Raw genomic sequence first — 24,659 nt, forward strand, 5'->3', positions numbered from 1 at the left:
GGGATCTTGATTATTATATGTCTAGGTGTAGAATTTTTTTTTTTTTGTAGCTAGTTGGGGTCCTATATGCCTCAGTTATCTGAATGTCAAATTCTTCCCCTCTGTTTGGGAAGTTTTCTGTCATTAATTCTGCAAACAGCTTAAGTCATTTGTATTTTGTCCTGCTACTTCATGTATTCCTATCAGTCTTATGTTATTCTTCTTTGCATCATCTAGGAGTTGTTGAATTGATTTCTCATAATCCCCTACTGTTTTTAAGAGACCTCTCTTTTCATGGTCACTGACTGCAATCTTACCTTCTATATCTGAGAGTCTATCTTCGCATTCTTTTATTCTGTTGTGTACACTTTGAATGGAGTTTTTAATCTCCTGGATATCTGTTTTATGGATTCCATTTCTTTCCTATGTTGGGCATTTATTTTTTCTATTTCTTTCTTATGCTGGGCCTTCATGGCTTCTATCGTGGTCCTGAGCTCATCTATTTTTTTGTCAGTTTCTGCTCTAGAGTCTCGAATCATGACTTCCATTTTGCTCAGTATATCTGTGGTTATCTGGGAAATTATTTCTGTTTTGAATTTTTCTAGAGCCTGATTGATCTGTTTTGTTACTTCCTGTGTTTTGAGTTCAGGGTGTCCTGGTGGTTCAGTATCGGCCTTTTCATCCTCACTTGCCCTACTGTTTGCCATTGGTGAACTGGAAGTCTGTCTGTGTCTTGCCTAAGTGTTTTCTCATTTTAATTTTTATTGTCGGACTGTCCTTGGTTTAATCTCTGGATTATCACCCAAATCTTCCTGATATAGTTGCACCCTAGCTTCTGTGTCTCTAACGACCCACAGACATTCTCATCTTCATAACATCAGAGAAAACAGCTCATCAAATCAACCACAATCCTTTATCCCAACTGATACAGTCAGCAACACATTAAGATCAAGCACAACTTGGACACTGACCACCTGTGGTAGTCACTAGTCTATCACCCTTAAACCATTTGAATTAAATTGAAATCAAGAAGCAGTCCAGAACATGTCTGCAGTGAACAAACTTTTCAATATAGTATATTTACCATTTAATGGCTCAGACAGAGCAGGGACGCAAGGCCCCTGATCTCAGTTAGCTGATGGCTGAACCCCATGATGCAGACTGACCTCGGGCTACAAGGCCCAGATTGAGTTCCCCAACCTTCTGAATGGTTGAACTCCACACCGTTCTTCTATAGGTTTCCTACGCCCTTTCTTTAAAGATGTTCAAAGTTGGGAACTCAGAAAAATACCCTTTTGACCACCTCTGCCTCTGCAGAGTGGGTCCAAAGGCTGGCACAATCAGGAGGTCTGAAAGTGTGCAGGGGGTGGGTTAGGGGAGTTATGGGGATTCAGGAGTGCCCACACGGCTACCTTCCTGATACTGGAGCAATGGCGGTTCCAGGAGGGAGAGGGCGTGGCTCTCCTTCCCGCGGTGGATCTGGGCCCAGGCTATGTTCCAGCGCTGGAGGATGGCAGCTCTGGGTGGGAGAAACTGGGATCTTTTTAATCCTTAATCTTTCTTGTAGCTTTTGGCATTCCATACAGACTTGAATTTTTTTCAGGACAGAACATTTTCATACTTTATTTTGGTGAAGGATAGCCATATCAAGTAAAATGCAGAATTATATATTTCATAATCTTGGACATTTTCATATAAGAAGGCTACTAAAGAGATTTTATTTTTTTATGCAAATACAACCCTTAAGTCAGAGTGACTGTTTTTTATGGGATAACTCCAGACCACATTTATTTATTTCCCACGCTGTAGTTTTGCTGATGTTCCAGGCTTCAAGTATAGAGGTCAGAATTACACTTTGGGGGGGGGTCTAGATTTTAATCCTATAATTTAAAAATGGAAATTATTCAATTTATCAAAAATATTAGTTTTTTCTTTTTAGATTAAATTAGTTTTTGATGTTTTGATATTTTTAATACTTTTTGTCTTCAAATTGGACTTACAAGAAAGTTGCAAAAATAGTACACATACTTATCTTTGACAGATTCCACAGATGCTAAAATTTTACATTTGCTTTATCACTGTATTCGTCTCTTTTTAAAATGAAAATGAATTTGTAAATATGATATGCTGCACTGTATACCACTAAATACTTAAGTGTATATCTCTTAAAAATAAGGAAATTATCAAAATCAGGAAATTAACATTGATTTTAGAAACTTTTCTGCTAGCATTAAAATTTTGTCATTTGCCCTGCTAAATCCTTTCTGGAAGCCACTCCCACACCGTAGTAGGGGGTCCAATACAGAATCACATATTAGTTGTTTGTTCTCTTTCATCTCTTTAATCTGAAACAGTCCTTCAGTCTTTGTCTTTCATAGCTTTCAAAAGTTAAAGAATACAGAACTGGTTTTTGTAGAATGACCTTCCAGTTAGGTTTGTCTTTATTTCTTGGGATTAGATCTGTGCTATGCTATGCTGTGATAATAACCAGAAGTCACACCATGTATGTTTGTCACCTCCCCACCATTTCTAATGGTAACATTAATTGTGATCACTTGTTTGTAGTGGTGATGAATCACATTTTTAAACAACATAGTTTTTATGGTTTGTTGTTTTTTCTTGATTATATGGATTAGTGGACTTCATTTTGGCAGATTCCTACATGCACCTAACATGCTTTGATCATTTTCCACACCCATCACCCTCCTTATCTTGCCCCCTCATTTTACACTTTAAGGGAAGGGTTTCGATGTATATGTTTTTCTTATATCTATCCCCCCACCATTGCTTACCCTTTCACCCTTCTCCATCCCTCTTATTCCCTTCTTCCTATTAATAATAGTCTGCCTTCTATTTTTTCTCATCTTTTAAAAATTCCACATATTAGGGAAAACATGAAATATTTGTCTTTCTGTGTCTGTCTTATTTCATTCTACGTAATGGTCTCCAGATTCATCATCTATTTTCCTGCAAAAGATAGAATTTTACTTTTCCTCATGTCCAAATCGTGTGTGTGTGTGTGTGTGTGTGTGTGTGTGTGTGTGTGTACACATGTGAGTGTGAGAAATCCTTTCTTTATCCAACTGTTGGTGGGTATCCAGACTTGTTCCATATCTTGGCTATTGTGAATTGTGAATTGTGAAACATGGGTATGCAGTTTTTATGTTTTCTTAAGTTTTTGCTCTTCTTCAGTGGATTAAGTTCTGGAGTCCTTTCTAAGGACCAGTAGACATACCTGTTTAAGTATAAACCTACCTTAAAAGGCTTCTTAAACACTACCTTAACTTTGGACATTACAAGCTTCTTAGTAAGACTTTTTCAGTTTCTGTATAGCTTTGTTATTGTTTAATATTGGTCTTTCCCTCTAGCTTTTAAGCCCCAAACAGTAGGCACTTATAATTTGTGCCATACCCTATCTTCAATGCCTAGCATAACTCTTTCTATGTACTAGGTAAGAGATAGTGTTTGGCTCATTACAGTAGTTGGTTGGTTGATTAGTGGTGAAATGAATAAGTGTATTATTCATGTGTGAAAATTTGTACATTTTAAATCTTCTTTCATTAGTTTTATTTTAGTTCAACATAGTTAAAACATGTGTCATACCTTTAGTGACTTGTTATACTTTTGGTGGTATTTTCTGGCATGGTTCTCAAAGGCTGGCAACCTAGACACATTAGTTGATTTGTTCACTACTTTGTTCACCTTGTCAAACTGATTTTGCATTTTCCTCTTTGCAACTTGTTATGTTTTAAGTGATTTGAAATGTGGCCCCAGTGAAATTGCTGTTGCAGTAATACTAATTTTCACTGTTCTACATTTTTGTAGTATCTCTTTAAAAGTTTGAAGTAGTTTAAGGTTTTTATTTCTGTGTTGTTTGTGGAATTGAAGCTCAAAGAGATCAAACACTCACTGTTATAAAGATACCAATGGCTGGACTGGGTCTGGCTCCTAAGTTTTCTGACCCCCTAATTCAGTCAGAAAACTCTTTTTGCCATAGTATCTCTCACTTGCCTATAGTATTATCGCCTGGCTGCCAGGAATCCATTTGTAGTACTATGAGGAGGAAATACTGATGCCACTTTTTTCTTCCTTGACACAGTTCGTGTAGCTCACTAATTACACAATCATATTTTCATACTTTTCTTCCTGTGCATATATTTCCCCCTCCCTGTTTTAAAAAAGAAACTTTAGGTTCACAGTAAAATGAAGCAGAAAATAGAGAGTTCCTAAATTCTTGCTGTCCAACATGATGAGATTTCTGTACCAGAGCCATGTATTCAATGCAAATGACGAACCTGCATTGACAATTGACACATTGTTATCACGCAAAGTCTAGAGCGTTTACATTAGGATTCACTCCTAGAATTGTATGTTTTGTAGTTTTGTACAAATGCAGTAATTGTAGTATTATACAAGATATTTTCATTGCCCTAACAATCTTCTGTGCTTTGCCTGTTTATCTCCACCCCCTTATCTCCCAGCAACAGTTATCTTTCTATTGACTTCATAGTTTTGCCTTTTTCAGAATGTTGTGTAGTTGGAATCACAGTATGTAGGCTTCACTGATTTAACTTCTTCCACTTGGTAATATGCATTTGGGTTCATCTATGTCTTTTCATGACTTGGTAGCTCTTTTTTTTAATAGTGAATAATATTTTGTTGTCTGGATGTGAAACAGCTTATCCATTTGCCTACTAAAGCACATGTTGGTTGCTTCCAAGTTTTTGCAATTACAAATAAAGCTACTGTAAAGATTCATGTTCAGTTCTTTATGTGAACATAAGTTTTCAACTTATTTGGATAAATTCTAAGGGGCACAATTACCAGATTACACAGTAAGAATATGTTTATTTTTTTTTCTCTTCTAAATTATCTTCCAAAGTGTTCATGCTACTTTGCGTTCTCTCCAGTGAACCTGTGTCCTGCTGCTCCCGACAACATGTGTTCAGTATTCTGGGATTTTCGACTGTTCTCATGACTCTGTAATAGTGTCTCATTACTGTTTTAATTTGTATTTCTCTGGCCATATATAATGTGGAACACCTTTTCGTGTGCTTATTGGCCATCTGTATATCTTCTTTGGTGAGGTGTCTGTTCAGATCTTTTGCTCATTTTTATTTGAATTCTTTTTATTTTATTTTAATATTCTCTTTTAACAATTGTGAGCTTTGGGAGGAGGCATCATCTAATGAAGATACGCAAAAAGCTTTGAGGACATAAAGAATAATTTATTTTTTCGAAGGAAAACTTCTCTCTTTGTTTCTCTCCTTTTACCTTGTCTTTCAGTTATACCTGCCGCCACTTGCGGAGATATGTTTATGTGTTGGACAAACTGTATTTCCCCCACTCTCACTGTTCTACGCTTCAGCATTGCTTCTCGGCCCTCAGTGACAATGGAGAGGAATTCTTGTCTTTAACTTGCTCTCACATTCTCAGATCCTATGTCGCCAGGTTATTAATCTCTGCTGTCTGTTTACTGCATGCTGCATGTTGTGTGTGACTGATAACTGCATGCTTTCATGGGACACATGTCAATTTAATGGTAAAAGTGAAATTTTATACTTCCAATGATACTAATTTTTTTTAAATGGCTGATATTTGTTTCCTTATAAATGTTTTCTTAAGTACTTTATGTTTCATGAGAGAAAGGAGGGCTTTCAGCCACACAGTTGTCACATAAACTTGTCAGAACTTTTCTGTATTTTGTTCCCTTTGGAAATCTCTTGATTTATACTAGTTGGAATGTTCTGTCTGATTTGTATGTGAAATAGACTTTATAGTGACTTAATTATCAGTGACTTTTAAATTATATTTCTTGGTCTGAGAGCACACCTAAGAGTTTGCTATAGGACTGCATCCCTGCTCTTATAGAGCATTCACCTGTGCAGATGTGACATTATAGGAAGGTAGAAATTATTCTGTTTGGATTTTGTTTCTTATTCATTTTAGTTACATACAGAGTAGTTACAAAATCAGCAGTTTGAAATGTGTCATGGATGCATGTAGATTAAACATAATGATGGTGGGAGTGGTAAGAGACAAGCTATCAATCTCAAATATCAGACAAAATCAACACCTGCTATTTAATGCGTATCTTGCACCAAAATAAAGGACCAGCATAATATTACTGCTTTGTACTTTGCAGTTGTCTTTTTTGTTTTTTTATCAGGACTCTTGAACTCAGCGGCTCTTTATAACTAATCTATAATCCCCAGCCTTTTTTTTTTTTAATTTATTTTTTATCTAAGTTGCCTAGGCTGGCCTTGAACTTGTGATCCTCCTGCTTCAGCCTCTCAAGTAGCTGGGATTACACGCATGTGCCACTGCACTTGGCCTACAGTTAACATTTTAAACACACATTTTCTGTAAGTCAGTGATGACTTATACCAACACTATTTTGTTAAGCTAGATGTGATGATTTAAGTCAGTATCTTCACTGGCAAATGATTTAGAGGAAGAGGGACAAACTCCATGGCAACTTTAACCAGAAGATGGAAAACACTTAGAATTAAAATAGACCTTTGCAGATGAAGAAACATACAAAAGCTTCAGACTATACATTATATCTAAGTGAAAATACTCTAATTAGGAAACAAAGACCATGTGGCATCTAAGTTTACAGAGACTTTTCCTGGCAACAGAAAGATTGTACAGATGCATGGCATGTTGCTTTGTATGCTATAGATTTTTTTGAGAAATCAAAAAACCAAATATAGAAAAGCAAGAGAAAATAATAGAACCGGAGAGAGGGGAGGGGAAAACAAGTAAAAAATATGTATATTTGCCAACTCCCCATGATGAATGTATTCATTATGTATTGCAAACATATACTGATTAAAAAAAGAACAACAACAACAAAAATCTCTTAGGTATGTAGTATAGAACAGTAGTGGCAAACCTATGGAATGTGTACTACTGTGGGTTATTTGTATCATTGAAAGCTCTAAAAGGTTGGCCATCACAGAGTTTAGAAGAATTTGTCAAACTGAAAAGCCAATGGCTTTCCACCAACTTATCTTAAAGTGAGTGTTAGTTTAAATGAATGATATTTTTAGGAATTGGAGTTTTAACTTGTCTGATTGTAAGAAACAGGAGAGTTGCTGTTGATCACTGGCCCTCTTAAATTGTAGAATAATTTACTTTATCTTTATTTACTAATATATCAGGTATCTACACAAAATTTGTAGAATAATGCCTAGTACAACAGCGGGTGGAGGGAGAGAGGGGCAAGCATAGGAAATTGGCTTTCGTGATTTTTTTTGGTGCTAGCAAGTCTGAAGTCTATAGGGTAAGTATTCAGGCTGGAAATTTGGGTAGGCAATGATGTTATAGTTTTGAATCCTAAATTCGCAGGCAGTCGTTTTATATCATCATCTTGAGGCAGAATTCCTTTTCCTTGGAAAACAATCTTTGTAAGGTCTCTAAGTAATTGGAAGAGTTCCACCCACATTATAAAAGGTAATCTGATTTCCTTGATATTAACTGATCCTAAGTGTTAGTCACTTCTGCAGATATCTTCTCCGTGACATCTAGACTAGCTTTGACCAAATAACTGGGCATCATAGCCTGGCCAAACTGAATATTAAAGCAACCATCACACGGTACTTCTCTTTTTTCTTTGTGTGTGTTGTACCTGTTTTGTCAGATGATGAGCCTCTTAGGAGTGTACACTCTGTCTTATTCATTTTTATGGATCTTACAGCTTCTTATGCTTTACACATTGTTAATCCTCAGTAATAACTGCTGACAATGGCTTCTGCCATTTGCCATTTGTGACAGAGGCCACTATCTGCTTAACTCTAAAGTCATAGCCCTTACCTGGCAGGAGAAATAAATATACAATCAACTGGGAAGAGGGAAATGAAAGGAACAGGACAGGGAAGACGAAATAGGAAGAGACAAGAGTAAAAAACACAGGGGAAAAAGAATGGAGGCACCAGGAGGCAAAACAGTGTGCAGTTCCTGAGCCCCCTTCACCTGATTACTGCAGAGTTAAATCTGTGCCTTGGTTTCTAAATCAATGTAGAATGCTGCTTGTATTTTCCATTTGCTCATTGAGCACCTTTTTTGGAACCCCTTAGACCTTACCCACTTTGATTTCTTTCTCCTCAGTACTACCAGCTAAGGCTTAAGGTATTAAGTCTCAAAAGGTTATTTTTTTCAATACAAAACCCTCCTGAGAACTAACTGAACCTCCTTTAATGTCAGGTAGGTAGTTGAGGAAATATTGGGGGGAAACTATAGCCTTCCATCTTCTCTCACGTCATACCAAGGCCATTTACCAGATGGTGTGGCTCTAGGCTTCTAATCTGCCAGGTTTTACCAATATTAATACAATGTGCTAATTATGGACAAGGGTTCTGGAGTTAAGGCCTCTCCTTTACCTACTGGCTTTCAGCCTTAGCCCCACCACCTGCAGTCTGGGTTGGTGTACAAAATACTATTCTATTCAGGGCTGTATAGGTGTGCTAATCAGTTTACATGCAGTGTTTGTTTGCCAGTGACTGACATCCTGCATACATGTGGTCAAGTATAGTTTAGTCCCTGCAGTTGAGGGATTTTTCTTTTAACAGAACCACATTATTTGGGAGGACAAATCAAACCAAAATCTTCATGGAATAGTCACAGACTCACTTCACAAAAATCACATGGCTTTTGGTTATACTGAATGTTCAAAGTATATTTTAGTTCCTAGGGAGAAATACAAGCTTGCTTATTAAGAAAGAACTTTACCTTAATCTAATATGAATTATGGCTATAGATAGAAATCTCAGTCATTCTATTTGCATACTTCTTGCCAGTATAGGAATTCTTTTTACAGCAGCCCTCAGAGTGAGCTTCTGGGTTTCCTAACTCAGGAGACAGTAGAGTTCTTGCTACCTTATTTTCAAATTTTACTTTGAAACAGGCTCTTGCTAGATTTCTGAGACTAGCCTTGAACTTGTAATCCTCCTGCATCAGCCTCCCAAGCAGCTGAGATTATAGACATACATCACTGTACCTGTTGCCTTCAGGCTTTTGAAAACACCTTAAGTTTTTCTTCAGTTTAAATACCTTGGTTACTTCAACCATTCCTTATAACAGATGATTTATTCAGTCTTGTTATTATCTTCCTGAATGTCTATATTTGATAATATCCACCATAAAATTTATCCAGAATTTGTTTGTTTGTTTGTTTGTGTTGTTTTTTTGAGACAGGGTCTCACTATGTAGTTGAGACTGACCTGGAACTCACTATGTAGCTCAGGCTGGTCTTGAACTCACAGCAATCCTCCGGCCTCAGCCTCCCTGCTGGGATAACAGGCGTGCACCACCACGCCTGGCTATTTTATCCAGAATTAAATGTAACATTTCAGCTGTACTTTATAAATATAGCTTTTAATTTAAATAATTATGCATTATAAATATACCTGTAATTTGGCCTAGACTGAACTGATTTTTGAAAACAGGCACACTTTGGCTTATGTAGAATTCTCAGATCTTATTCACAGAAATACACATTTCTCTAGACTTGTACATTTAATTATTTGAAGTAATTTTCAGGGTTTTACATTTATTCTTACGTAAACTTTAAAAATGCATCATCCCTTTTTTATGTTTGCATCATACTTCATGAAGCTGTAAAACCTTTCAGACCTGATAGCACTTCCATTTTACTCCTAGAAGCATTGAGATTATCTCTCAAGCTACAACCATAGATTTGATGTCTCTAGAAATCAGATTTAGAATTTTGAATGAGCATTTAAAATTTTGAATTCATTGTTAGTAGTTTCATGCAGTCAAGCACTTTGATCACTTAAGAGTTTTTTAAATGTCCAATTTTAAGAACTACTTTCTTAAGTTTCAGGGTGGGGTAGCAAATTAGTTTTATAAGAAATCTGTGAAGTACCAGAACATGTCATATAAAGGTACAAGATACCATGAATGTAACTGTACTGTATACCTAGAATATACCAATAAACTCAATAAAAAGGAAAAAAAAATCTGTGAAGCAAAAAAACCTGTTCTTTTAATTATATTTTTAATTTATATATTATGCTGATGTCAAAGCTATAGCTACCAATACTTTGGTTGGCTCAGAGGCAAAGAGAAATCAAGGGAAAGTTTAATGTTGAGATGATTCTGTTACTGTGGCACAATTTATTTTGAATTACTATTCACTCAGGGTCTCAGTTTTTTGCTGCCTGATGCAGGAAGGCTATGCAAGTACATCGGCAGTGTTTAAAAATTATTTTCTAGGACATACCAATTTAAAAATATGTTCTCATCCTATAAAAGAAGCATGTTGGCCCTGAAGGCCTTGACTCATTAATACTTTGCTCTGATCAGTGGTCTTGATCTTTTTTTGTGATCATAGAAATTGTCTAGAATTTATTAAAAATTATGGACCATCTCTTGAAAAAGTAGAAATAGAAATTTTTGCCTCTAAATTTAGTTTTCATGAAATTTTGTTAGAAAATTAGATACTGCTACTGTAAAAGAGGGACCTTCCCCAAATTCCAATAGATTAAATAAGAAGATGGCAGTTTATTTCTCAAAAGGAAGTTTGAGCTGGTGTGACAGCTCGGCTCCATAAAAGTTTTAGGCCTAGAGTCATTCCCCCTTCTACTCCACTTCCTCCCTTGTATTCTACTTCCATCTTGACCTCATTGGAAAAGTCTAGAATAGTTTACCACCAGTTCTGCATTCTAGACAATAGGAGGGTGGAATGGACTGGGATTAGATGTAAATTTCCATTTTAAGGGCATCACATACATTTTTTTTTTTACCAAATGTTAGTCATAGACATATCCATGGACAGCTGGAATTGAGCCTGTAGTTGAATGGCCTCATGTGCTAAAATGCTCTCTCTGGGTAGGAAAAAGAAAGAGTTACGGGGACTGTCATCTCCACCATACCATTGGGAATTCTTGTTCTTGGTAATTAACAGAGATTTATCCAGTGATTACTGTGTGATTAGTCCTCTGTCAAGCAGCAAATGGAATTCCTGGTGAAGACAAGAAGATAAGACATATTTTCTAAAAGTCATTGCCTTGTACTATTGGTCATATGTCAAATCACTGAAGTATAAAAGAGATCTCTTCAGGTAGGCAGATCTGAAATGGCCTTAAAAAGTACGATTTAAATAGGACCTAAGAATAATTGATTTAGAGCAGGTTCGGAAAATTAAATTGGGGAGGATCACATGGAAGAGAAAGCGTATTTTGGGACAGTAAGTAGGGGCCTTTGTCAAGAGAAGATTTACATGTGGAATTACTTAGAATTGCAGTAATTATGTTGTCTAGAGCCAGGCTTCTGAGGACCTTGAATGCCAGGTCAGGATATTTCATATATATGTTTTCATGGGAGTTTGGGGGACATGCTTTGTGTATGGGTTTTTGTAGGCAGTTGAGATTTAAGATGTTTAGTGTGATACAGTCAGAGCATTTTTCTTCTGATGATGGTCATTCATTTAAAGAATTTGAGGGGAAAGAATCTGAATTTAGGGAATAACTAAAAGAGACACTATCTGATTGTGGCAGTGGAGTTGAAAAAAGAAGGAGTTAGTGGAAGTGAAGTTTGAAAAATATGAACTGGAGAACCACATGGAGAGAAATATAATCGCTGAAATAGTACAATATAAAATATTAGTAGGAATTCTGCCATTACTTCTTTGCATGTAGTTAGTTCTTATTGACCAGTATTACAAAGATGTAGTAAATATAGTCAATGTGATTTTGTATTTTATGCTCTAATGGTGTGAAGAGATATTTGTGTTACCAATACTCAATATTAAAGACTTTATGTAGTTTATTTGGTAAAAGATTGATTTTTCAAAAGCATAGTCTTTTCAAACTCTCAAACCATTTAAAAATCAGTAATATTGTAGAGATATGATGCAGTACCCAATCCTGAATTGTTTTCCAATCAAATTGCATATGAAGCTGAGGGAGGAGGATCACAAGTTCAAGGGCAGTCTGGGCAGCTTAGCAAGACCCTGTCTCAAAATTAAAAAAAGGACCAAGGATGTAGCTCAGTGTGAAGGTCCTGGGTTCAGTCCTCAGAACCCTCCTGCAACCACACCCCAAAACATATATATAACATAGTGGGGTAAATGTTTACCAGCTCTTCCTCAGACAAAGGTCTACTGTCTAGAATATATAAAGAACTTTAAAAAAATCAGACCTCCCATATTTAAAGACCCAATCCAAAAATGGGCATCTGAAATGAACTGACATTTCTCAAAGAAGTAGAAATAGCAAGTAAACATAAGAAAAAATGTTCAAAATCACTGGTCATTCGAGAGATGCAAAGGAAAACCATGCTGAGATTCCACCTCACTCCAGAGAGAATGGCTGCTATTAAGAAATCAACCAATAACAAGTGCTGGCAGGGCTGTGGGGAAAAAGGAACCCTTCTCCATTGTTGGAAAAAGCTTGGATTAGAGGTCCCATTTGACCCGGCTATTCCTCTGCTGGGTATCTTCCCAAAAGTATTAAAAGACTGATACCACAGCGATATATGTTCACCCATGTTTATAGTGGCACAGTTAGTAATAGCTAAAACTTGAATACAGCCCAATTGCCCATCAACTGGAGACTGGATAAGGATAAGCATTTTTTAAAATATAAAATGGAGTAGTACTCAGCCATAAAAAGTAGGAAACTAGAGATGCTTATAGCTAAATGGATTCACATTGAGGCCATATTCTTAAGTGAAATAAAGAGGACACATGTGTAAATACTGAATATTTTCACTGATGTGAGAAACTAAAAGTGTAAATAAGGATCAAATGTACAACAGATAGTGTGAAATAGGAAATAAGGTCCAAGGGGGAAGGGAGAACAGAAAGGGAGGGGTGGAGGGGTTGAAGGGAAGATAGGGAAATGGAAAAAAAATAAGAACCAAGACATATAATGTAAAGGTACAAATTCCCAATGATAGATGTCATATTGTGTACTTAAAATGTACCAATAAACTTAATAAAAATATATATGTAGCATAGGTATGATAAAGAATAATGATTCAAGAGATCTATTCATTATTAAGTCTTTATTATCACAACTATAGTTAATGGTGACTAGAATTAACAACAGTGTAATTTATACATGAATATTGATAAGAGTATTTGAAGTGTTATTAACCACAGAAAAGGGAAAACTATTTGAGGTAGTGAATATATTAATTAGTTCAAGTTACTTATTCCATGTTGAATACATCTGTCAAAATATCATTTTTAAAATGAATTTTATACATTGTATTTGGAGAAAATTATTTTATAAGCAACACCACTCAAGACAGGATGGATTCACTCAGTGACCACCTCTTTGATTGCTTCACTTTCCTCACCCTTGATGGCCAATTCTTGCAGGTGCTGCCTCTGTGGAGGCTTCACTGAGCTCCCCTGCGGCATTATTGTCAGTCTCATCCTTGTTGGGAGAGTCCTTGTGTAGTATCTACATCATTCTCTTCTTGTGTTTGGCACTCAGAGATCTATTCATGTCCCTCAGCCACAATGGCCACCAAAAACAGAAGCCCCCCACTTTTTACGCTCTTTTCATTGAGTTTCTCCTACACCAAAGTTGGAAAAAGCCCCTTGAAAACCCTTCATCTTCTGAAGCTGTTTTGTGTGGATGAATCTTGATGAGATAGAGAACTGTAATCAGACCATCACTACCACCATCATAATGAATTTGTTGTTATTGTTATATCCTAGAATTTCTTGTATGGCTCTCTTGCCTCCTCCTGCCCTTTCTGTATATGTGGGCTTTTATGTTCTCATTGATTGATTAGGTCTCACTTTACCACTTGTTTGTATCCCATTGGACCTGGGACACCTTGACTTCTTGTGACTCACTGACAGACTTTATCAAGAGACTTGTTCTGGACACGAGTTTGTCACAGGCCAGTTGCACACGGCTCTCAGAGCAGTCCCTTTTCAAAGTTCAAATAACATGACAAATGAGCCTTCTCATGTCATTGGGAAGGAGGGGATGGAGCTGCTGCTTTAGCCAAGTTGCAAATTGATAACCTGGGGACGATAGCAATGGGAAAGAGATGTCTTTGTGGGAGTGAGCCAGTGGTCTGATTTATTGGTTGATTTTAGGTTTAATGCAGTCACAGCAGAGTCTGAATTAGAAACAGTAGTGCAAAAACGTTCCTTTCAAAAACATCTCCTACAATTTGGTTTCTACAGATAGTTCTGAAAGGGTATATAATTTGGAGAAAGGATTCTGCTGAACATACAGGTCTCCTGAAAATGAAAGAACCCCCATGAAGAGGAACTAATGAGGCTCCTCATCCCTGGAGTAGAGGCTTTTTCACAAGCTTTAGTGTACTGTGTACATTTTCCTTTGTGAGGTATTCACTCAGATCATCCCTAGGTGTTCTGTGGGCCACAAGAGAGTAAATGTTATGGAAGGGTGACTTTTGGGGGAATATAAGGTTAGTTTAGAAGCTTTCATGGTTTTAACTCTAGCATTTGCATGTTCTAAAACCAAAATGCTGCAAGTGAAGTCTTTTGCTCTGCTGCTCACTCTCAGGTGAGGCTTTGTAAGGGATAGAAGTGGGAGACCTGCTCATCAAGGACTTTTTCAGGGAGGAAGAGATGGCTGCTTTGTTCCTTTGGGAAGGAAGACTCTATGTAGGTGTTTGGGGCCAGTTTCCTGGGCCTCGGTACCCGTAATGCTACTTCTATTCCCCTGTGTCAGGTCTCCTGAGGGTTCTTTCTTTGGTAGTATTCTCTACCAGTGGCTGGGCACTCTGCCTCTCCCTGACCTCTTTCTGCATTTCTTTGAGGAACCCTTCATGTACCCTTTGGGCCTGTCCATAGACCTCAGCTTCTCCTTCCATACTGATCTTCTGCCAGGCTGCTTTCCTGTGCTGAAGCACTTGCCAATTTTTTGGGAAACATTTGATGTTTAAATTTGGGACCTAAAGGACCTACATAAATTTGGCAGTTTTCTCTTCTTAACCTCTTCAGTTTTTTCCTGAATTTCTACATCTAATAAATTTTGCAGAAAATAGATTTTTCAGTTCATTTTTGTAAGTCAAGCGCTGGATACAGGTTGAGAAGAGAGGTTTCTTGTGTTATTTTTCAAATAATTCAGGGGATTATCTCCATCTTATATATGGCAGTAATGTTGATTCTATATCTTCTAGGTTTCTCTCTGAGAAATAATGGCAATATGTAATTGAGTGCACTAATGTGTCACTTTCTGCGATTAAAGTCAAACTGCTTGTTTAGAAAGTTCACTAGTTGACACTACTTTATTGGGAAGACTTTTCAGGCTCAATAGTCAAGTCAGTGCTGGCCATCTTCTTCCAGGCTTCTAACAGCTTCGTGAAGGCTCCTTCCACATTCCCTATGGGTGCTTCTACAAGACACTGTGGTGGTGTTGGTCAGATAGTGCAGCTTCACTGTCTTGCAGACAAACTCAGTGCCATTTTTAGATTGACAGAGGCAGCAGGCCATATGGCTTGGTAAGATAAATTTTTCCAGTCCAGAGTCATCATGATGATGTTTTCAGCTGCCATAAGTGGCATGTGTGTTGCATTCAAGTGTAGATATTTTAATGCTGGCAATTTAAAAAGATATGAAGTTTTAACAATGGTCAAAGGATTATGATTGAGAATTGCTTTGTGTAAAAACTGCATTCCATACCATGCCCCAAATGTTCCAAAGCTCAGTTCTGTGAGTAAATCACAACAAAGATTTATAAACTCCAAAAGAAAAAAGTACCGGTTCAAATGTCTCCCAGTAAACTATGTATTATAGGATCAATCTGATTTTTCAGCCTGTTAATATGTTGTACAAATACTTTCATTAAGATTAGAAAAAGTTTCCGTGGAAATTAAGGTGGTGTTGGACTCTAGTGTAAGCACTCAGTGGAGCCTCTGCATTGGGTGGAGACCAATACATGACAATATATGTCTCACCTTGGCAGGAACAGAGCTCACATATGTTCGTATTCATCACAGATTCTATTCCCTTTACACACTTAAAGCCCTTTTGAGGGCATAATTTGCAGAATAGTTACTTATCATTAAGTTCCACATCCAAAGGTTTAGCAGTGACTTCATTCAGGTTTAGATGTTGAGCCTGCACCCATTGTGGCTGTGGAATTGTCATCTCAGGACGCTTTGAAAAAGGAGCTGCAGCCTCCTCTGGGCTGCAGAATGTTTAGCTCCTGTAGTGGGAATTGGACTTGGGGTTAGCTCCAGCTTCAAAGGACGGCCTATGATTCTAGGTAATGCTGGATGCTGAGCTGCCTCCTGACCTGACCTTGAAACTTAACTCATGAGGCATGAGTATAACCATGAAACTTAACTCATGAATTTGAGCTATAGACTCATTAGATGTTTCTGGAGGCTCACATGGAGGGTCCTACATAGTTGGAGACTACTACCTTCTGTAGTAGATAGCGGAGTTCTAGTAAGCACCACACCCAAAGGTTGAATAGAGACCTCAGTCAGGTTTAGATGCTGAGCCTAAAGCTGGTCTGGATATGAAAGTTTCACTTCTGGGAATTCAGAGGAATTGCTATAGATGCTTTCAGGACTATAGAAAGAGACTCTTTTAGCCTCTGCAATTTTTTCTGCCGTAATGATGATTTCTAGATCCAACTCTATGAAACCTGATGCTGGACAATGTTGGCTGCTGAACTTGATCCTAAGCTAGTGTTGGAATGGTTGGATGGGCTGGAGAATGAGTTACATTGTCATTAGGTTGCTAATCTGCAAACTGAGATGGGTCCACCAGCTGATTTAGAGAAAATTCTGCCTCCTCAGGAGGCTCTGGAGGAAGAGATAGAACTGGCTGTGGCACTAGAGATTGTTGCACTGGTTTAGGGTGTTCTGCAGGCTGAGGTGGGGTTATCTGCTAAACTGGAGAAGGTTCCATATTGTAAGGTGGTTCTGAAAGTAGAGATACAGACTCCTGTCAGATTAGAGGTGGTTCTATGTGCTCAGGTGTCTGTGAAGGCTTAGCTGAAAATGTTATACTTTCTGTCAGCGGAAAAGAAAAAGTAGTGTAGTGTTCATGGAAGACTGAACTGAGAGCTGTTGATGGGTTGGTGAAAATTCAACTCTGGCAGGAGAAAATGACACTGTTCCATGTTGAAGGCTGAACTTGATTATCACCAACAGGAGAAACTGTTGCTTCATGATGTTCTGGAGGTTGAGCTACAAGTACATTGAGGAGCTCTGGAGACCTAGCTGCAGCCTCTTGAGGGTTTAATGATGGTTAAACCTCAGTGATTTGTAGATGTTCAACTACTGTCTCCTGCTGGATCAAAGAATGTTCAGTCTCCTCAGTGGTTTGTAATTAGTTGTGTCCTCCAACTGGGTTGAAGATTCATCCTTCTTAAAAGTCTATAAATCCCAACCATGATCTCCTACTGGTTGGGAGAGGGTTGTTGATCCTATAAATGTTCTGAAGATTGAGCTGGAGTCTCCTGCTGAAATTGTGGGAGTGCAGACCTATTAGAGGGCTCTGGAGGCAGAGTTGGGGCCTCATTCTGAGTTCAGGAGATTCCCCATAATTCATTGCAGCAAAGGGTTGAGCTGCAGCTTCCTGGCAAATTGGGGAACTTCCCACCTCTGTGGTGGTATGGTAAGCTGCAGATCTGGGGGTTTAACAGTCATGTTGGGTAAGTGTGAATGCTTAGCTTTATGGTAACTTGGAGTTGAAATTGTTACTTCATGATGCTCTGGAGAATTTTCCATCTCCTCATCATACTCTGAGGTCTAAGCTGGGGCTTCCAGTTGCCTTCCAGAAGGTTCATCCACCTGAGAGACAAAAAAGGTTTAGCAGCCTGCTCCTCCTCACTGGGAGAAGCTTCAGTCTCTTCAGGAGGAGCTGACGTCTGAACTGGGGCCTCGTGTTGAGTTGAGGAGTTTTCCACCTCTTCAGAAAGCTCTGGAGTCTGAGCTAGGACCTCTTGTTGGATTGGAGAAGTTTCCACCTCCTCCATACTCTGGAGACTGTGCTGGGGCCTGCAGCTGTCATAAGAGTAAGCTGAGCCTCCTTTACTTCTATAGTTATAGTAACCTCCATATGCACACGTTTAACTGTCACTATTGGCATGTTTGAGTAGTAAGCTTTGCTTCTACTTGATTCAGTGCATCTCCTGATGCATTGAAAGCTGATCTGTGTACTGCTTAGTAGCAAATTCATGTTGAGCCTGGGCTTCCTGCTGCATTGAAGAAGATTAAACTTCCTCAGGGGGCTGAGGATTGACCTTCAGCTTTTTGCTGAAGTGAAGAGGATTGGACCTTGGGAGTCTCTGGATTTTGAGTTTGGGCCTCCAGCTGGAATTGAGAAGGTTCAATTTGTTCAGGAGTTTCTGGAGGTGGGACCAATTCCTGGAAGAGAGCAGAGGACCCCACCCTCGGTGTGCCAGGGGAGTAAGGGTATTAGGGTGATTCCAGTGGGAGATGAGTTAGACCAGGGCTTAGTGTAGGCCCTGGGAGCCCAGTAGGATGCAGTTCCTGTTCCACTACAGAAGCTAGACCACCAAGATCAGTAGCCACAACCAGTGCCCCACAAGGAGGAGTCCAGGAGCCCCAAAGTATAGCAGGAATGTGACAGGAAGTGATGTGGACACAGCCACGTTTACAGTAGAGTACAGGTGCTCTGGCCTATACAGCAGAATCTTTCTAGCAGACACCCAAGTACCTTAACAACCACAAGTTCTGTCTCACCATTTATGACATGACATCTTTGTTAGGAAAACATTTCCAGTATTAGGGCATGGCCCAGATGCCTTGCAGGGAATGGGGAATGTTTCCCCACAGTGACCAGGTCCAGTTCCATTTAAAACCCCAGCAGAGGGGATAGTGGCCTCCCACAGAGCTTCCTCTTCCCATAGCAAGGCAGGATTTAGGCCTCAGACCTGGGTGGTTCTGGCCTCCAGTAGCACATGGAGTGGGGCAGAGCAGGGGTAACACCAAAGTCACAGGACTGTGCTCCAGAATGCCCAGAAGTGCTAGAAATTTGGTTTGGTGCTTTAAGGTTGTCACTGTGAGTTACAGTGATGGAAATTTCAGCTGATGACCACAGAAGTCAGACTTTTATTGGAAGGGCTTCTCAGGCTAGAAAGCAGATCAACCTAAAAAATTATAAAGATGGTGGAAAATATTGGATTCTGTTAAGACATATGCTGGAAATATCTACTAAAACTCTTAAAATATATCTGGGAATTTATCCTAAGGAAAAAACTTAACCAAGGAAAATAATTATATTTAAGAATAAAATAAGGAAATGGTTGTGCTAACTATACATCTTGTCAACTTAGTGGAAAGTCATAAAATCTAAAAATATAAGGAAAAGTAGACATTTGCAAAATATTTGAAATAATTTTAAGTGAAAAAAATATAAAATTACATATTACTATAAAATAGCCATATAAAATTATATACATATGTGGAAAAAACTAGATAATGTATACAATAGTACTGAAACAGTAATAAAACATGACAATTCTCTTTAAAATAATTTCAAATATATTTTTAGGAATTTTTCAAGATTTTATATTAAATTATAAATTTCTTCCCCCATTTTCTCTGCCATCCTCCTGCTGCTCAAGGTTAAATAAATACTTTTCTTTCTCCCCCTATAAGTGTAAAGTAATATTGTTTTGCTAATTGGCTTAGAACTGGCGTGGCTCACAGAGTGGATAAGAGCTCCCATCACATGATCACCAAGACTTTCTCCCATGCCTATTTCAGCAGTTGTATACATTTACTTCTTTTACTTTTCTTTTTAATTGGATGGGCTTATGGGTCTATAATTCTAAGTAAGCATAATATTAAATCATTTCTGTATCTAAACTGTAGCACTTTGAAATTTGGGAGTAGTTTTGCCCAGTTGCTGTGTCTTTTGTACTGTGCTTTAAAAAAAAAATCACATCTGGTGCCATTTTATTGCTTTCAAAGGATTGCATCTTCATTCTAAATCTAAGACAATATTCTAATGAATTTCAAAAGAATTTTTAAGATTTGCTGGAACGGTCTTGTCATAGTGTACCATTCACTAAATCTGTAATGAATAAATATTTGAAACCATAGTAATAATTTTTCATGCATATGATACTGTCTTAATAATTGTATTGTGGCTGTGTGCTATATTGATTTCTGTGCCACTTCAGTGGCATGAAATGAAATGTATTAGCCCACTTAAACCATTATGGTTTCCTTTTGAATTACGTATTCAGTACTTGATCCTGTCATCAAGCTTCTTCCGTGTTCTGTAATGTGGTGTTCAGTTTTAGAGATTTACTGCTTTGTACCCAGTACAGTATAAATCAGAGTACAACAAGTAAATTCAGAGTAGTAAAGTTGGTAAGAAAATACAATAAGCAGTTAAATTTTTAGAAATCACTCTTCTTAGTATGCTTTCTGGTTTGGGGTTACTTTTTTCTTCTTAACAGCTATAGAAATGAATTGATGGTATGCACTCTGAGAAAGAAAGGAGGGTGGGTCCTGAGACACCCAGTCGCCATCTATACTGGATGGGAGGGGTCTCTGCTACAGCTCTCCTCTTGGCTTTTCTGACAGCACATGCCTTACATTCTTCCCACACTTTTGCCTTTACATTTTAGATTCTTTTGTTTTAAATGTTGGAATTCTTAAGACTTGTGGCGGGGGGAGGTCCCTTTCTCTTTTCACTTCAGCGCTTAACCTGGGCAATTTCATTGATTTTTTTTTTCACTTCAAAGTGTTATCCATGACCAGTACTTTCCAGATTAATAATACCAGGTGAAAAGCTGCAGTTCTGCACTGTCAGGTGCCTTAATGTTAACCTCACCTCTTGCACCTTTCACATGCTCCATCTCCCAGGTGCACTCTTAAGCCCACACTTTCTTCATAAACCCTCTCTTCCCTTCTCAGGAATGGTGCCTGCATCCATCAAGTTTACGCCTATCACATGAGAATCACCAGCATTTTCCCTTCACCTCCGGCGTCCATCTTCACTATATCCATTTCAGTTCTGTAGCAGAAATATAAGTTGAGTCTTGCATCTTTTTCATCTCCCACTGCCCGCCCAAACTCCCTTATCTCACACCTGGACTTCTCTCTAGTAGTTTCTCCCCTGTTCTGTCAGTCCCTTCCCCATCCCTAATTCCTCCTCCAGCAAATGTCTTCATATATAACATTCTAAATCAGATTATGTCTCTTCCTCACTCAAACCCTTTGGTGACTTTGTCTATAGGACTATAGTACTATCTAACCACACCAATTCTTTCTTCCAGGTTTTTCTGAGTACTTATCCATCTTAGGACTTGTCACATGTTCTTACCTGTAGTTTCCTTTCTCTGTATCTAATGTTTCTCACTGCCTTAGACAGTTTTCCCTTATCCCTAATCCGTTGCTATACCTATATTTTCTCTCACACATTTGTTTTCTCTCTCACTTCCCCAAAGCAGATTGTAAGTTTCTTAAGGTCAGGGATCGTGTGTCTTTTTAACCACTAATGCCAAGCACCTAAGATAATACTTGACTATTCAGTAGGTGTTTCATATTTGCTAGGGGTGAATGATTTTGGTTTATTGAAATTGACTTTTTGCAGACTTTCTCAGTTTCCTAATGAGCATTTCTTCAGAGATTATCTTGTCCAGGGGCAGAAAGGTCCTGTCGCAGTGCTTCTACATCTTCAAGATAGCACAAGATGATACAAGATTCTAACTATAATGCTCTGATTATAGTTTCCAGAGATAAGCCAATAAAAGTACTTGGTTAAAAAAGGATCCTTAGCTCTGAAATATTTAAAATTGCATTGTTTTTTCCCCCAATGGAATATTTTACAAAATTTCCACTTTTTGGATATCTGGTAAAACATGAACCAGTGAGGCAATATCAATATTTTTCTATTATTATTAATTTTATTTGTACATTTAAGGTGTATAATATAATGATATTCATCATTGGAAATTTGCACCTTTACATAATCCATCTTGGTTCTTATTTTTTCCCCATTCCCTTGTCCTCCCTTCAATCCCTCCCTCCCTATCTACAAAGACTTTGTTTCCATTTTTTAAATTCTCTTATATTAATTCCATTCCCTTCTTTCTTTTCCCCTATCCCTCCCACTTCCCCATCCTCTTTGCACCTTTTCTTCCTATTCACTTTATCTGTTATACCTTTTAGTCCTTATTTACACTTTCAGTTTCACACACTAGAGAAACTATTCAGTATTTATAGGTGTATCCTATTTAATATCAATATGTTTGAAATCTCTCTCATAAAAAAACATTTACTCTGGTGGCTGTAGTTAAGCAGAAGAACACAGAAAGTGTAAAATTATTTTACGTTAAATTTGACCTCAAAATTTAAACATTACACAGGAAAACAATTTGAAAACAGAATAATCTTGAAGTTGGGTGTGGTGGTTCATGTCTGAAAGCCTAGCACTTGGGGGACTGAAGGAGGATCACTGAGTTTAAGGCCAGTTTGAGGTACATGATGATCGAGACCCTATCTCTAAAATCAAGCAAAACAAAACCAACAACAAAAAAACTGATTAGTCCTAACAAGCCACCCTAGCAAAATTATGCTTTGGCATAAATAAATTATGAAGGCAAATAACTGCAAAAACAGAATGAAGTTTTGAAATGTAGGTAAGAAAACATATCATATGTATTAAATAATTTTTATTTAACTTTTTAATTCAAATTTACCTATTAGGTAAGCAAACAAACTTCTTTTACTATAATTAGTTGGAAATGTTTAGAAAAATCATTTTCAGTGTGTTCCTTATAAGAATATTGGTAAAGTTTAGTGAAAACCAATATTAGAACCACACCCCAAATAAATACTATATTGTACTAGCTTGTCACTGTGGTCTGCACTAAAACGACACTGTTGTATTAAATAATTTATCACTTAAAGGATGATAAACCATGAACTGATCAGATTTTGTGTGAGAAGGATGTTATGAGAAACAATAAGAAATGATAGAATTTTAGGAAAGAACAATATGAAATTCACATATGGTAGTTGATCTTTTTTTTTTTTACCAAGTTCTCCTTAGGTATAGACCTTACTGGTAAAGAAGGCACTTGAATCAGTAGTTACACCTGTGGGTGTGTAGGTGTGACCAAGAGTTCTGGAACACTAATAAATTAAAATTTATCATGCAGTTTATCCTGTGTGTAGGAAGGATTTGGAGTAGATACAAGATTCCCCCACGATGGTTCCCCTTCCTTCCTAGAGCTGTCATTTGCAGGGAATTTCATGTATGTATTCAGGCATACAGGATTGCACAGCTACTTATTATAGAAATATTCTTGGTTACTAAATGTGTAATAGACTTAAACATACAGGGTTTCCCATATATGAAAAAAAAAAAGTACTCTCTATGTCTTAGCATGCCTTGATGCCGGCCCTTAACATTTATTTGACTTCCAGAATTAAATAGACTCTGATGTAAATCAGAAGTTAATGTTTCATCTACTGACACTAAATCATCATTCTTGTTATGAAAGTAAATCCTTTTTATTTTAACTACTGAATGGAAGTGTCGTTTATTTTAATTCTGTCCCTCAGACTTATACTGACAACAAAATGATTTGTTCTGTGTTACAAAAGATGAGGAAGCAGAAGAGAATACAGAGGAGTAAAATGGTTTGGCAAAGATCAGACAAGCTGGAAGTAGAATCCAAGTCTATCTGGAATCCCTGTTCTGAGTTTTATTTTATTGAATGTCACAGAATTATAAAGTAAAATAACTGTCTCTTAACCGTACAAGTGCTTAGTGCATTATTCTCAGTAGATATCTTTTTCTATTTTTAAAAGATTTCATGTTTTGAGATTTGAAAATTTCAGTTCTGTTACATTTTACAATCTCTATCTTAAAAATTTGAGCTAGAAAAGAAACTGGAGAGTTACTTTGGCATTTTTCCATGTGCATTCTTATATTGATCTTAAACTGGAATAAGATGTATTCCAAGAGGCTGTTTGTTTAGCACAATAGTTATACAATCTAGCTGTCTATGAAAGGCAGTTCATTAAAAATTAATTTTTAAATGAACTTTAGATGTACTTAAAATTAATTTTTAAATGACCTTAGATGTACTATATAGATTTTTTAAAGACTGCATATTAGAGCATACGTATGAAATATTTTCTTTGCCTAGTAGTAGTGATAATGGCTAATATTTATTGAGCTCTTACTTTGTAACATATACTGTTTCACTTATTAACTATTTTTGTTTTAATCTTCAAAGTAACTTTATAGGATATTATAATCAATCACATTTTATGAATAAGGAAACTAATGCACAGTGATGAGACAACTTGTCAGGTGGAAAAGCCAGTATTGAAACCCCAATTTTCTGGCTTCCCAAACCATATTTTAAATTTATAATGCCTTTTATGATAAAAACACTTTTATAATAGTATGATTTAGTTAAGTAACTTTGTCTTGAAATCATTTTGAACTACCTTAAAGCCAACTAAAAATCTGATTTTGGGCTGGGGATTTAACTCAGTGGTTCTGCCACCTGCCTTGTAAGCTCAAGATCCCGAGTTCAATTCCTGGTACCAAAAACAAAAACAAACAAAATCTAATTTATTTGGTGATTATACATTTTAAATGATATTGTCTCTGAATTATTGAACTATTTTGATTCTCTGCACATTCACAATTTCACTTGCAGACAGTTTATAAAACTGGAGATTTTTTTTTTTTTTTTTTTTTT

General features: G+C 37.3%; 1 protein-coding gene across 5 annotated transcripts in view; it reads left to right on the forward strand.

Annotated features, from left to right (window-relative positions):
- Dym (dymeclin) overlaps nt 1–24,659 on the forward strand; it is a 369,043-nt gene that overhangs the window by 203,051 nt on the left and 141,333 nt on the right. The window contains exon 14 of one of the 5 annotated variants that reach the window (XM_033757360.1): nt 5,266–5,430. The exons of the other annotated variants lie outside the window; for them this stretch is intronic. Within the exon in view, the coding sequence (XP_033613251.1) occupies nt 5,266–5,430 (165 nt within the window). The remainder of the gene's footprint in view (nt 1–5,265; nt 5,431–24,659) is intronic. 5 annotated transcript variants of the gene reach the window in all.

Source organism: Fukomys damarensis, unplaced genomic scaffold (assembly GCF_012274545.1).
Source record: "Fukomys damarensis isolate Sample0158 unplaced genomic scaffold, DMR_v1.0_HiC HiC_scaffold_30, whole genome shotgun sequence".
Lineage (NCBI taxonomy): Eukaryota > Metazoa > Chordata > Mammalia > Rodentia > Bathyergidae > Fukomys > Fukomys damarensis.